Source organism: Corvus hawaiiensis, chromosome 8 (assembly GCF_020740725.1).
Source record: "Corvus hawaiiensis isolate bCorHaw1 chromosome 8, bCorHaw1.pri.cur, whole genome shotgun sequence".
NCBI lineage: Eukaryota > Metazoa > Chordata > Aves > Passeriformes > Corvidae > Corvus > Corvus hawaiiensis.
The window spans coordinates 2,865,698-2,880,572 of record NC_063220.1 but is presented as its reverse complement, the minus strand read 5'-3'; the positions used below and the strand labels follow the sequence as shown (position 1 = coordinate 2,880,572).

The window sequence follows — 14,875 nt, the reverse complement described above, 5'->3', positions numbered from 1 at the left end:
ACTCCTGTAGTAGACCCTGACACAGGAAATCTCTCAGTGCTGAGCCAGATGGAAGCTGCTGATGAGAATTTGACTTTCTGAGTCTTGAGGCAGATGGTGAATGGTTTAAAAGGACGCTTGCTTTCAGAAAAATCTGCTGTGCATATGACTCCAGTGAGCAAACCCTGCCCCTGCCATGGCTGAGGATTATCAGGGCAGTGGCTTGGAATGCCCTGTCAGTGCTGTCCTCTGAAGGAGGGCTTGCACTGCAGTTTAGTGACTGTGCAGAGATATGGTGAAATGTGTCACTTGGGCCAGGAAAAGTTATAGATAAGGGCCTGTGGGAATGTTTCTGTTGATAAATATGAGGTTAATCTCTCAAAATGAGAGTGTATGAGTGACAACTAACATCAAAATGGAAGAAAGAAACCTTTAATTATTGTTTTGTAAGTAATGGAAAGAGCTAAAAGAGGATGTGTCCAGCAGCTCTCGTTTGATTGACTTTTTCCTCCTGCTTTGGGGTGCTATGGGAAAATTCCTGTTCTTTTGCATCAATCCATGGCTCATTTGTAGCTTTAATATAGAAAATAATGCTTAGACTGAAGCCTTTAATATGCTTTACGTAACCCAGAGTAGTGGTGATGTTGCCTGGTGTCAGACCTCTTTTTTTTTTTTCCTTTATATCTCTTACCTTGTCCTTATACACAGATTCCCAACATCAGCTGTTGCCTTGTCATCCCTGCTGGAATTCCTTCCTTCCTGCTCACCCTTTTTCCCACTGTTGTGCCTTCTCAGTCTTGCCTGTTACATTTTTCTTGCCATGACTGGTAGGTGTTGGTGTCTCCATCAATCCATCACCTTCCTGGTGCTTCTTAGACCAAGAATCTAAGGTGGACTTGAGAGCCTATTTTATTTCCTCCTGTCTGAGCCTGGTGTGTCTTGTGGGGTTGTTTTTTTGGTGTGTTTTTTGCCTTCTATAGATTGATGTTGAAGTTTCCAGTGTGAAGGGTAAATGATGTGACTCAAACTGGTTGCAAAAAAAAAAAAAAAAAGGTGGTTTGTGGCATTTTTGTTTTTTTAAATTTTGGAGTTATTTTGGCTTCTGTTTCCGATTAGAGTTAGTCTGTACTCCAATTAGAGTAGTGGGTGTGTTTGGTGTGGCAGGATCCAGCTCTGTCCTTCCCTTCCACCCTGTCAGCAACGCCTCTGTAGGTGCTGACAGTCTGTGTCCCATCTCTCTGTCACCTCCACTGGGCTGTTCTGCACTTTTTTGGTGCTGCTCACTGACAGTTGGGCATGAAGGAACTAAACTTTTTGTCCTGGACTTCCCAGGCGGTGGCAGGAGCGTGCACAGGAGCAGCTCAGAATTCCTGGAGCACTGGGACTGCCTGACAAACACCTGGCATTGACTCCTTTCTGAAATTAATTTAGTGACATGCGGCAAAACAGTGGATAAAGATCCTTTTTCCAGAGATTTCAATCATTGAGCTTTTTTGGTGAGAAAACAATTGTCCTTGCTCCCAGTGAAGTGGCTGGAGGTGAGAACAGATATTTTTTGTGGTGCAGAGGTATTTCTTGGACAGTAGCTTCCATAGTGTGTGAGTCAAACGGGACAAAAGACCAACCCCAAACTTTCTGGCTCTGTATCAAATACTCTTTCGGTATTTATTACACTACACTTTGTTTATTTATTGGTCATGTTCTTGAGCATTTGACTGTACCTAAGACTCTAAAAGGATTAAAAAAAAGCACATGAGATGTTTATCTGGCTCATAGGGACATCTGCAGTTAGATGGGATTGCTTTAATGCTGACCATTGCTGTCCTGAAGAGCTCCAGGAGGTGCTCATGGCTGAGGGAGTTTTTTTATAAGGCCTTGATCTGTCTCTAAAATGCTGATTGTGGGAATTGGACTTTGGATTCTGTCTGGTCTGTCTCCTGCTAGATCCCAGTTTTGGGATGTTGGTGGAGGTGGTGCTTATGCAAGATGATGGCAAAGGCTTGGTTAAACCAGGGCTGCAGCCACAAACTGGGAGTGGGGTCCCATCAGGTGGTGCAGTCCCCATCCCTGGAAGTGTCCAAAACATGTGGGGATGTGGTGCTTTGGAACGTGGTTTGGTGGTGACCATGGTGCTGGGTTGGTGGTTGGATTTGATGATCTTGGAATCATGAAGGTTGGAAAAGACCTTTAAGATTAACACAGAGTTTTTCTGGGAAGAATCTCCCAAACTTTCTTTGAGAATCTGTTGAGTCTTCAGGGAGTGACTGAAGTATCTTGCTTTGAGCTCTGGGGGGTGGGGATTCTTATTCCCAAAAAATAAAGACTGGATATAGGCAGATCAGCACATTTTAGTAAAGACTTGAGGGAATGACTCCATTATGGTGCTGCTGATACTGTTGGAAGTTTTGTGTGGGTTCAACTCTGGTTTGATTTTCTAGTTGAACGTGTTCTTGAAATGATTTATTAACAGATTTTTATCAATCACTTGGGCTGCAGAGGAGGCCTCTGTTTATTTACTGGGCTGTGATGAGTGATTGAACTGGTTCAGACTTTTGTCTTAAACACAGAAAGTACAATTTGGGCTTCCTGCAGCAGCTGCAGTTTCCACAGTTAGAGCACACGAAAGTGAACGTGTTCTTGGCCAAAAACCAGAAGTTTTAATAATTGTAGGGCTTGAATATTTAAAATATTGGGATAACTGCAAGCCTTTACAGTCTGGGTGTGATACCATCTATAACACAGCGTGCTGATCTGGGAGCTGTTCTTAAATCAAACTTGGAAGACCAGGAGTTCATGTATTATATTTGTAAAACTCTATCCTGATGCTTCCATAACAGTTACATAAAAAGTGCGGAAAATATAAAATAGTTTTGTGGAGGGGAACCGAAATAATTGTATGCCAGCTTAGGTGCTGAGGAGATGGGCTCAGAAATGCCTGGGTAAACTTAGTAGAAAGTAAAATACTGGTGATCATTAATGAAGTCTTGAGTTCTACAGTTGTGTTTCCCTTCTTGCCACACCTGCACAAGGCAGGGTTTTTGTGTTGTTACCTTTGCATGCAGCAGCAGCCTCCTGCTTTTGGGCCACTCATGGAGCAAGAAACGTTTCTGAAGTTGAAACTGTTTTTCTCCAGAAGGCTGCTTAGCAAGAGGAGTGAGTTAGATTCCTCCAGGAAAATGGCATAAATGCTCTCCCCGCCTTTTCCAACACTGCTGAGCAGTGTCTCAGAGGGTGCTTGCACCAACCTCACCCAGTGCAAATGTGTGATGATTTATAGATCAAAAATGAGCTGGTTTGCTGGCCATGAATGGAGTGTGCAGTGTGCTGGCTGTCAACAGTTTGGCTTTTTAACAGTTTGAGGTAGAGAATCCTGCAAGTGGAGAGGAGTTGAACAGTTGAGAAATACCCACTAATTTTAGATTAACGCAGTACTTTTTCAGCGAGGGAAGCAAATGTTTTAAGGTGAAAGCTACACTGTCCAGTCTGGCACAAACTTGTGCTGCCTGTTGGAGCTTTCCAAATAGAGACATTGGAGCAGATTTTGGGAATCATGGCAGGGAAATATGTCCCTGAATATGTCCCCTTAAGCTGCTGTTTCCAGCAGAGCAGTGCTAGGAACAGCACGGATCTGCTCCTTAGCCAGGAGCTGGCTCTGCTCTCCTGCTCTGCCCTCCCTGGCTGCCAGCGGGCATGTGCTGGGTGCTAATGCCTCACCCCTTTTCAGGGAGTTCTCAGATTGATGCTGGAAAAATAACCTGCCAAAAAGGAGAAAACAATAATCAAAATACTCTTTTTTTTTTTTTTTTTTTTTTTTTTTTTTTAATTGCAGAGGTTAGTTAGCTACTGCTGGGTTAGTGGCACCTTAGCCACCCTCCTGGCATTAATATGTGACCATCAGGGTGGTTTTAAAATACATTTTCTTTGGATGATTATGCTTGGGAAGGAAGGAGTTATGGCTTTGAGCTATTCTGAATTAACAAGGCCAATTTCGAGGCTCAGGGCAGTGAGGGAAGTAGGTATAAGGGTTATTGCTGATGTGTTTCAGTAGGCTGAGGGGTGCCTTAGCAGTGGCTAAGGAACCAAGTTCTCACCTGAGAGTTCCTGTGTACATCTAGGATCGATTACTGGGCTACATCAACTTCAAAATACTAATTTATTACACTATATATATAAAAAAATCATTGACTAATTTAAATAATAATAATGAAAAAAAGAGTTGTACTTGATGATCCTTGTGGTTCCCTTCCAACTCAGAATATTCTGCAGTTAGACTAGAAGAGGCTTTAGAATTACTAAATAAAATTGTGCTAAAGTGAATTGTGGTGAATATACCTGTAGGTTCTTATTGTGCCAGAACTGTGGAGCTCAGTGTCTGGAAGCAGAGATCTAGGGTGTCCCTCTACCCTGGTTTTCCTGACTTCCCAGAAGTCTGTAAATTTATGGAGTAAAATGTGATGCTGGGTCTTTAGTGAATAGTGGGATCACATCAGTTACTTTTCATTATTTCTTCCAGAATGAACGTAAAAATCGGTGTGGGCTCAAAGGATTGCCCTGAGGTGGGAAAAACAGAATTACAGGGATATCAACTCCTCTCTGAGAGCTGCCCCAGTGCTGGTGGAAGGGGCTGGTGCTGAGAGGGAGCTGGACAGTGACCCTTTGTTAGGGCCAGTGGCTGAGCCAAGTCCGCTGGAAGCAGCCTGGAGCATGTGATTGCCCCTGGTTTGGAGAAAACCAGTTTTTCCCTGTTTTTGCAAAATGCTGCTCTTATCTTTTAGTGCATTCAGTGCTGTTTGACTCGCACCCATGGTGACGTTTTCCCCCTGATTCTGGTGTGAGGTACAAATTCAGGAAAAGCGTCGCCGATTTCCCATTTCTGGGATAGCCTGGTTGTTTTGGGAGAGAGGGGGGAAGTATTGGTGGGTCAAACTGGGGCTCTCAGCAGGACATTCCTCTCTCTGGGTGTCCTTTTGGGGAAAGGAGAACATGTTCCTCAGGGATTGTTTGACCTGGGGTCTGTTCTCTTGCTGTTGGAGACAGACTGAGAGACAAATAAGGGGATGGCAAAGAAAAATAAATTGAGTAAGTTTTGATGTGTAAAAAGCCCCAAACTCCTTCATCTTTTTTCTCCCATTCCAGAGGCTACCCTGAGAAAGCAACAGAGGAATTTTTTGTTTTCCTTTGTGAAATCCTGAGGAGGAAGAACAGTAGGAAATGAAAGCATCTTCCCATCACCTCATTTCCTCCTTGCTTTAGGCTCTTTGCTCTGCATCATGAGCTCGGTGTTGCAGTGAATTGTGTCATTTTTATCCTGTTTCTGCAGCAGTGCAAGAGGAGTTTGTGTGTTGAACCTGAATTTTTACAGTCACTGAAATGCCCATTAAAATCTGGCTGTGCCATTAAGCTCACTGCTGTAGTACTGCTTAGTAAAAGACCCTCTTTGCACAGTTCTGCTCAGTGCAATAGGAGCTCCCTGCCATGGCAAGGGAGAGGCTTGAGGAAGCAGGGGGGCTGATGCCTCGAGGATGTTCACAGGGAGCTCTGTGATCCCCTGCAGCACCAAATTGGCCCTGTGGGGGCTTTGACATCATTTGCACAGGTTTAGCCTGGAGTGCTGGGTTGGGAAGGACTTCAGGGTTTCTAAGTCTCTTTCACAAGCTGGATTTCAGATTGAGCTTGTGGTGTTTGGGATGTTGCAGCTGTGTGTGTGTTGGCTGGACTAAACTAAAACGTGAGAAGTTTCACCTCAACACGAGGAACTTCTTTCCATGAGGGTGGCAGAGCACTGGAACAGCTTCCAGGGAGGGTGTGGAGTCTCCCTCTCTGGAGACATTCCAAACCCACCTGGATGTGTCCCTGTGTGCCCTGCTCCAGGTGACCCTGCCTTGGCAAGGGGGGATGGACTGGATGATCTCCAGAGGTCCTTTCCGACCCCAAGTGTTTCGGGATTCTGTGGCTGGAATCGGGACTTCTGAGGCTGTCCTTGCTGTTGATGGAGTCGGTACCGTCCCCGTGGTGCTGGGCAGGCTGGACCCTGGGCAGTGTTGGCTGAGGATGGGGTGGGTGGCAGTGCTGCCACGAGGGAAGGGGCAGTGATGGGCAGGGATGGAGGGACATCAGCCAGGATTGGGCGTGGAGCTGCAGCACTGCCAGTTCTGGTCACTTCTCTCCTGGGGAGCCTCGGCTGGAGGATCTGGCGTGACTCATGACCAGCCCATGCACAGCTGATGCTCTGCCAGCACTGACCATAAGCTGCACGAGTTCTTCCTCCCCTCCAGCCTTTAACTCTTGTCCTTCTCCTACCCAGCAGACCCCTGGGTGCGTTTTCTACATAGCAGTGCTGGAGGTTTTGCAAATTTTCTAAAAATCATGTGTGGAATCAGTTTTGAATTATGCTCAGTTCCGAGTGCTCACGTCCTTTCTGGAGGCACACGTGGGTGAGCACAGCTAATGCTCAAATGCTGTCCTTGCCTTCCTGGAGGATGGTGCCTGGAGCCCCACCAGAGCAAGAGCCAAGTTACAGCTCCTTAGTGGCCCCCAGTGAAATGCAGGAGGTCTGAGGGAACATCAAAACTCACTTACTTTGTGATTCTGAGTTGCCACAAGACAGATGCCAAAACATCTGCCTCTGGATAATGTTTTGTGTTAGTCTAAATCAGCATCTTACTTTTTCTGCAAGAGCCAGCATTAAGAGCTCGGGGTGATTATTCCTTGCATCCAGGGTGTTTCACTTAATGGACTTCTTAATATTAAAAATCAATTTGGATGTTCTTGATTGTGCTTCTTGTTCGCTGTGCATTATGGCACATTAATAATGCTGTTAGAGTCAATAATGATGTATATATATTTTTTTTTAGCACTACTTTCAGCTTTATACCCTCAGTACTTCGTGGTGAAGTACTCTGCATACAGATCAGCCAGAAGTGGTGGGGAGGGCTGTTAAAACAGTGAGTAAGCATCTTACTTCATTAGCTCCCTAAAAATAAAGTGTCTGCCTTGAAAGGGGGGAGGAAGGAAAGCAAGAAGCTGAACTTATTTCTTGGAAATCTTGGCTTGGTCCAGAACTCTTCATTTCACAGAATCATTTGACTTGGAAAAGACTTCCCAGACTGTTGAGTCCAAGCTGTGCCCAATGCCCACCTTGTCCCCAGCCCAGAGCACTGAGTGCCACCTCCAGGCCTTCCTTGGACACCTCCAGGGATGGGCACTCCAGACCTCCCTGGGCAGCCCCTTCCATTGTCAAATCACCCTTTCTATGGAGAAATTCCTGCTGGTGTCCAACCTGAGCCTCCCCTGGTGCACCGTTCCCTCTCCTCCTGTCCCTGTTCCCTGCGAGCAGAGCCCGACCCCGCCGGCTGCCCCCTCCTGTCAGGGACTTGTGCAGAGCCACAAGGCCCCCCCTGAGCCTCCTTTGCTCCAGGTTTTATTTCTCTGTGTTTTTGAATTAGTGCCGGAAGGACAAGTGAGCATCTTGCTCTGTCCTACTCAAGCTCTGCCTGCCGGACTCAGCAGCAGGGTGGTCACACCTCTGGAAGGCACCAGGCTTTAAGTTTGGGGTTGTTCTGGATTTATGAAGTTTCCTCAGTTTATTAATTCCCGTTGGGCAGTGGGTGATGAGACACCAAATGCAATGCAGAACGTATTGCTGCCCTTGCCATCTGTTGTGAAACCTGAGGTGTCTGCTGCCTTTAGAAAAGCTTGGTGGCCCCTCACTTTGTGTGCTCACTTTGGAAGAGGAGAGGCAGGCTGGCATTGCAGGGATTTCAGGCTGAGGGCTTCCAGAGTCTGGTTTAGGATTCTCTCACCCTCAGCAGATGCCCTGTGTAGTCATGGAGAAGAGGAAGTTCCAGATGAACCCACCCATGTGTGTTTCAGGGATTTGCTGCTCACGTAGAGGAGGAGTGAAAGGAGCTGTCTCACCTTTGTGAAGGAAAGTGATGATAAATCCTTTCTATCTACTTGAACCCATGGGATTTAGGCTAATCCTGTGATAAAAGTCACATTCATGGATTTAATCAATAAGATTAGAGCATCACTGGACAGGAGGAACCACGAGCTGGATTTTCTCCTTTAGCTGGGTTGTAACTGTTCAGGTCTAAGAATTTCTCCAGGTTTCTCCTCTCTTCAGGAAAGGAATTTTTTGGGAATGTTTGGATAACAGAATAGCTAAAATATTGAGAAAACTCTGAATCCAGCTTGGTAAGACGAGGGGTGACAAAACCCAAGGTGAAGGCGAGAAGATCTGCCCTTGGTTAAGGCACACATGAACTAATTGTCTTTAACAATTCTCAGGTGCAACTCCTGACTCCAGCACTGCTTTTTTCCTTTCACTTCTCCATTAGCCTCAGGTGTAGGAATCAGAAACTCCTCTGGGTGAGTAGCAGAGGACTAAGGAATCTGCCTGAATATTGAAATCAGCCACTTAGATTTTAGGGAAAATCGGAGGAAAACCTTCAGGTGTCTTTTAATACCAGAGACTTTACGGAAGACTTTGCTTTTTTTCACCTCTGTGGTTTCAGTCTGCTTTTATTGAAAAAACACAGTTATGATTTAGGAATTTGTTTTTTTTTAAAGACAGTGTAAAATAAAGCTGATCATTTGTTAAACGTATTTTGGTTTCTTTCAGGAGTTTAGAATGATTAATACAACCTTTCACGCAAAGTAATACCAGGGAATATTACTCTGCAACATCTTTATGGCATCTTAAGATATCTCACCTTTCATACAGTCAGAAAAAAGCTTTTTCAATATCAGTTGATGCTACCTTTGTTTGCTTTTTCTTTTTTTTTCCACCTCTGTCAAATCTAATTCTTCTAGTGTTGGCCTCCTCATTTTTCCAGTGTGTGCAGATTAACGAGTGCAGCTCACAGAGGTGTTTGTTTTGTGTTCTTTAACAGCAAATGGAGCTTTGGTGCAATTACTGTAATGCCCTGTTCATTGTTCCTTTTGTTATCAACTCTTAGAGTTGAAAAGTGGCTCTTTCTGTGCCCACACTTAATCCTTTGCTTTTGGCACTTCGGGATTCTTGTGTGGATGTTGGATTTTTTTAAATTAAGCAAAACATCAGTTAAAAAAACACCTTAAAAAATTGGAAGTTACACCTCAGGTTTTTAAATATTTTAAATGATAGCTCAGGATACAGTTGATGAGACAAAATGCAAACATACCAGTTTCATGCTTTACTCCTTCAAATTTTGTCTTTTCCTTTAATTAAAGCCTTGTTGTTTGCTCCAATCAAACATTTTCTGTCACAGCAGCTTTTGATGTCGCTGTACATAAAAAAGATTCCTGTGAGGAGGAGTTCTTCTACCTTACAGGGCAGTTGGTGGTGTCGTTCTTTGTAATCACAGGGGTGGGATGCACTTTATAGTTATTTTGGTTGTTTGCTTCACGATGTATCAATGCTGTTGGAAGCCAGAAACGTGATTTATTTTGTCTCATAGACATATTTTTCACACATATATATATTTTTGAAGATAAATCACCCCTCCCTGGCTCCTCAGTCAGTTGAGGTCAGTGGGAGCTGTCGTGGGCAATAATTACCATTTGATGGTTGTTTGTCATCTTCTGCCACAAGAATTGGTCATTACACTGCAGCTCCTGGTGCATGACCTTCCTTGTTGTGACAGACACCGGTTTAGCACTCCTGGGCACAAATTTTGGTGCCTTTTATTCATAGCTGCCTTTGATCCTGAGTGTTTTTCCACTTAAATGTTGGAGAAATGCTCAGCTGAAGTGTGAATTGAGTACGGGGCTGGTTTTTAATCTGTTAGAATGCAAATTTTTCCTGGCTGGGATGTCTGGTGTGAGTCACTGAAGTTGCTTGTTGGGGTCCTGGAAGTGGGAGACTGTCCTTGGATTCATTTTTGGATGTGTGAATATCCAGGGGCCTCTTGGTTGAGCTGTGAGCATTGAAGGGATCTGAGTAAACACCCAAAGGATGGATTTTTTTGTGTTGCACTCCAGCCACACGAGTTTGGAGGAGTTAGGACTGTGTAACTTTGTTTTCCCTGCTATGCACAAAAGCTGAAATGAGAATATTTGTGGGGAGTGTTTCCAAGCAGAAGTGTGGTCACCACTGTGACCATCCCTCTGCTCAGAGCAGTTTAAAATGCTCATTTTTGCTGATGTGTTTCTCAGAACCCCCTTCTCCTGAATAGCATTTATGGCTTTCAGATATCCTGTGCCAGATACCTGGGAGGGAAGGTTTATCTCTCTTTAATAATGACAAAATTAAGGAGAACATTAAAGTAGGAATTAGCTTGGCTTGTTTTGATGTCAATAAAAACATTGTTACTTTCTAAAACCTTCATTTAAATACTGGTGATATTTATTGGTCTCTGCAGTGCACCTGGCCTTTGTTCTTTTTACCCTGTAGTGTCCTTTTATTCCATTAATAATGTTTTACCTTATCCTGTGTTTTCCAAACTTGCTTTTCCATGGTTTTTTTCCATTTCTGCTCTCAGATATATTTATTTACCTCTGAACTCTAAAGTCTGTCAAGCCAGAGGAGTTCTGCAGAAGGGACCCAGCCTGTTAGGGATTTATTTACTGGTGATAATTGTGTCAGCTGGAATTCCAGGAGTTCTGGGGTGAACAAGCAGTAATTCCTAGAGGCTGGAGCTGGAGGCAGCACTGGGCTCTGTGCCCCATCCTCGTGCTGGGATTAGACCTTCCCTCGTGCCCACTGGGATGTTCCCAGCGTGTGAACTCAGGGCTAAACCGATTATCAGCTTTGGGGTCAAAGCAGTATTTTTTCTCCAGTTACCAGTTCTTAGAGATGTAATTTGTGGTGTTGATCTCCTGCGTAATGCGGGCTCTTGCCTGCTGCTTAGGACTGCTGGGGTAGGAGAGAGCTGGGCAGGTAAGGGAGGTGTTCCCTGCATCCCATCTCTCATTGCTTCATTGATAGCTGTGCCGTAGGGTTTGAATTGGAGGGGTTTTTTGGAAGTGCTTTGTTACCTGTAATGAGTGTGGAATGTGTTGTGGGTGCTCTATGAACTCTTGGTCTGAAAATTTCCTGGGAGAGGCACACATAACTTATCCAGGTCTTTCTGTTCCGATAAAATATCCCGGAGTCCTGCCCTGGAAAGTGAGGCAGAAAGAAAAGCAGTGGTAATCTGAGGGGTGGGAGAAAGTTAGGAGGTAATTATTATATTCTGAAAACACTTTTGCTTCCTGAAGAGTTGCAACAAGTAGTGAGAAATTCTGATTTTCAGGTATTCTTGATCCCCGTTGGAAGGAGGAGCTGCACAGTTGTAAACTGAGGAAGAAACTTCTGTGGGATCACCTTGCCTGAATTCCTTAGCTTTAGTCTTGTGAATATTGGAGTTGTTGCCTTTGGTCATGAGGACCTTCCTTGGTATTGGAAGATTTTTTTCTCCTACAGAGAGTTTGCTCTATATAAAACATAAAAATTTGGCTTTAGGAGTTGTAACTGTTTAGTTTTTCACATCATGGGTATTTTTTTCCCAACCAAGCCTAGTTTGTAGCATCATTTGTCAGATGAATTTGTGAGCGTTGCCAATCTCAGTGCTCAAGAGTATCCAGGTTTTCTTTCGGGAAGGGTAGGGAGGAGTAGTCTTTGAGTTACTGTTGGTTTTGGTTGTAATTTAATATACAGTGGGTTGATGCAGTTGCCTCTGGCACTCAGAAATTCTGAAATCATATTTTTCAACATCCTGTGCATGCAGTAAATGGATGAAGTGACTGAGAAATCATCCTTTAATATTAGCATGGCAATTTGAGTTTTCTAAAGGCACTTTGGAAGTTCTCTGTGTGTTGAGCTGACGGGGGAAGACAGAGCAGTTCATTGTAGAACTGCCTAAAATTGACACAAAGTGCTGGAAGGCTGGCAAATCCAACAAAAAATGAGTGTATTGCCATGAAGATGATGATTATAAACAGAGTGGGGGACAACTTTAGAGAGTGAACTTGAGGGTTTTTTTTGTTACAAGGGGAAATATTATGGATTTCAGAACTTGGCTGAATTTTTATGGAATTCTAAAACAATTTTTTTGCAGAAAGATTCAGAATGGCAACAATGAGTAATAAAAGCAATTACGTGGAGAAACACCTGGAATTGTTGTCTTGCCTGTACTAACAGCAGTGTTTCCTCTGTCCAGCTCTCTACAACTACGATGCCAGGGGACCAGATGAACTTTCCTTGCAGATCGGGGACACCGTGCACATCCTGGAAACATATGAGGGTAAGAGGGCAAAAACTGAACTGAAAAAGAGGATTTTTTGGGGGGAGTTGTGTTCCTTTTCTGTTTGTGACCTTCTCGTGCTGCCGAGTGATGAATTGGAAGCTGAAACAAATGAAGGCGTGTGTGGTTGATGAGCTGGTGAGTAAGTATGAGGTTTTCTGGGGAATAAGAATGTTCCCACAGCTGGATTTGTATGGATCTGTTGTGGCATCTCCCCCACCTTAGAGAAATGAGAGATGCTTTTTGGGTACCCTTGGGTAATGCAAAAGAACCTGCTGCTAAAAGAAGTTTAATCTGAATTTGAAGGTCACCTAAATTGTGTCTCTTCTAAGATGGGTGCCTGTGTTAGTGCCGTGCACTGATTTCAGGCTTTCCCAGATGCCTCTTCTGAGATGAAACTCTGGAAACATCACCTGTACCAAAATCCTTCCTCCCTGATCCGTCTACAAGGGAATCTGAATGGCTGAGTTTGATAATCAACAGGATATGGAAATGGTCTCAACGTTTTCAGCTCTTAATCCAAGCAAAATAAAACTCTTTTCATTACATCCTGGAGCTGAAATTTTATGGCATGCTGCAGTTTGGAAGGGTGTGGGGAACATAGAACTAAACTCTGTGTGTTTAAAATAGTGTAACACTTTTTTGTCTTGTGGAAACATGGTTTATATATAAATACATTGATTTAATACATTGATTTAATTTGCTTCTCTAGTCATTGATCTTTCAGTAGATCTGTGTGATAAATTTATTTTAGCTATTGGCTTAACTGGATTTTTTTTATTATTTACTGAAACAATGCTATTTCAGCAAGATCTGATCATCACTGTGAAATGGCATTTTTGAATTTTCTCATTATTCCTGGGCTGGCCTTTTGTTGGAGCTCAGTTTGCTGCTGCAATGCCAAGTTTGAGCAAAGCAATCTTTCCACTCTCTGACGTTGCATGCTTTAATAAAACCCTAATAATGCGATGAGTTTAGATGCAAATGGAACGATTCAAATATTGCACAGCTTTGTACTTTTATATATAAATAGATTTATTTAATGAATGTGGGAGAAGCTCTGAGCAGGGAATGTGAAACCCTCTCAAAAGCTGACTGCTGCCAGCTAAGTGGGGCAGTGGGGATGAGTCACCTTTCCCATGGACTGGAATAATGGGAAGACCTTCACCCTCTCAGGGCTTGGAGCACATGGGATGAGTTCATGTGAAAAGAAATGCAAATTCCCGTTCTCCCAAGCACTGATTGCTCATTCCCTACCTGCTGAGATGGGGATTTAGATGCTGTAACTCTTACCTCTCTTTGTTTACAGAGCTGCTGTGATTAGGGGGTTACTGGAGTTGTTTGATCTCTGGTTCCCGGGATAGAATTTGTGTGGATTGTGCCCCCGGAAGGTTTTGTGCCATAAATTTCCAGGTGTGTGCCTGGGACTCACCTGCCTGTGCCAGGCTGAGGTGGGAATGGGCCCATCCAAAGGAAAACCCTCTAATTAAATCATCCTGGGACAGAGGAGTTGTTGGAAGAGTCAGTAAAGCCTTTTTGCTGAGGTTCTGGGGTTTTGCCTCTCCAAGGTCTACCCCTTTTCCCCCGTGGGAAAAACAGTTGGTTTTTTTCATGGATGGAGTAGACATTCTGCTCCTCCCATCCTGCTGTAAATCTGATACTATTTTAAATTAGTTTTCTGTGATAATGCCTAGGTTGAGAGCAGTTTTGAAGACTGATCTGTGTCTTTGAAGTGGTAGAAATTAGTTGTTTTTGGTTTTTTGGGGTTTTTTTTCCTCTGAATCTGCATTGCCAAGAAAAGCTCACAGGAAATCCTTGCTCAGTTGGGGTCTCTGCAGAAGAGAGAGGTGAGGAGTTGGGAGGGCTCAGTCTCACATCCCTGGTCTGGAAGATCTGTTTTTAGGGCAGGTGTAGGATGTCTGTTGCCACCATGTCCTGGAATTGATTGCTGAAATGAACCTTGACCCCGTGTTTAAAATAATATTTCCTTTTTTTGCCCATGAGTTGAACTTATTTTGGAGTTTGTTTTTATTACTAAAAATTTTGATGTGTTGCATTCTAATTGTGGAAATTTTTTTTCTCTGAAAAGCAGAAAAATTGTGTAGAATGAATTCAATGTGCAGATCCTGTGAGGTTTCAGTCTTGGTAAAAACATCCCCTATTTTTATAGGAGTGAGGAGACTGGAAATGAATGTGCACGTTTCATGATAAATATTAAATTTGTGTTCATCCAGTAAAGATGAAGCCACTTTTTAAGACTAAAATAAAACTAGTATTTTTCTTTCAGGAGGTATTTTAGTTTATTTTTCAGTTAGAAAACTTTCTCTGTCCTTCTAATCTGAGCCTTAGAGGAAAGCCAAGCAGGAAAGCTGTAGGAATTCCTAAATATCCTTCTCTGCAGGGGAGGAGGATTGCATTTTGTAGCAGATGCCCTAAAACCCAAGGATTTACCACCTTCTGGATTAGTATTTTCCAGATCTTTATTGTCTTAATTCCGTTTCTTGACATTATTTGATGGAATGGGCAAATGGAACCATGTGATCAATAACTGTGGCTCATTAAGGGGAATAGCTGGGAAATGTAACAGAAAATCAACCTCAAAAGCAAGGTTATGTGCTGGAGCTTCAGTTAATTTCTAGTGCTGCTGTGAGAAGGGAATTTGGCTTCCCAGATCGGGATTTTCACCGAAG

The 14,875-nt window shown here is 43.5% G+C and overlaps 1 protein-coding gene across 2 annotated transcripts in view; it reads left to right on the top strand.

Annotated features, from left to right (window-relative positions):
* DOCK1 (dedicator of cytokinesis 1) overlaps window positions 1-14,875 on the top strand; it is a 265,620-nt gene that overhangs the window by 8,656 nt on the left and 242,089 nt on the right. For both annotated transcript variants that reach the window (XM_048312102.1, XM_048312101.1), the window contains exon 2: window positions 12,102-12,185. In XM_048312102.1, the coding sequence (XP_048168059.1) occupies window positions 12,102-12,185 (84 nt within the window). The remainder of the gene's footprint in view (window positions 1-12,101; window positions 12,186-14,875) is intronic.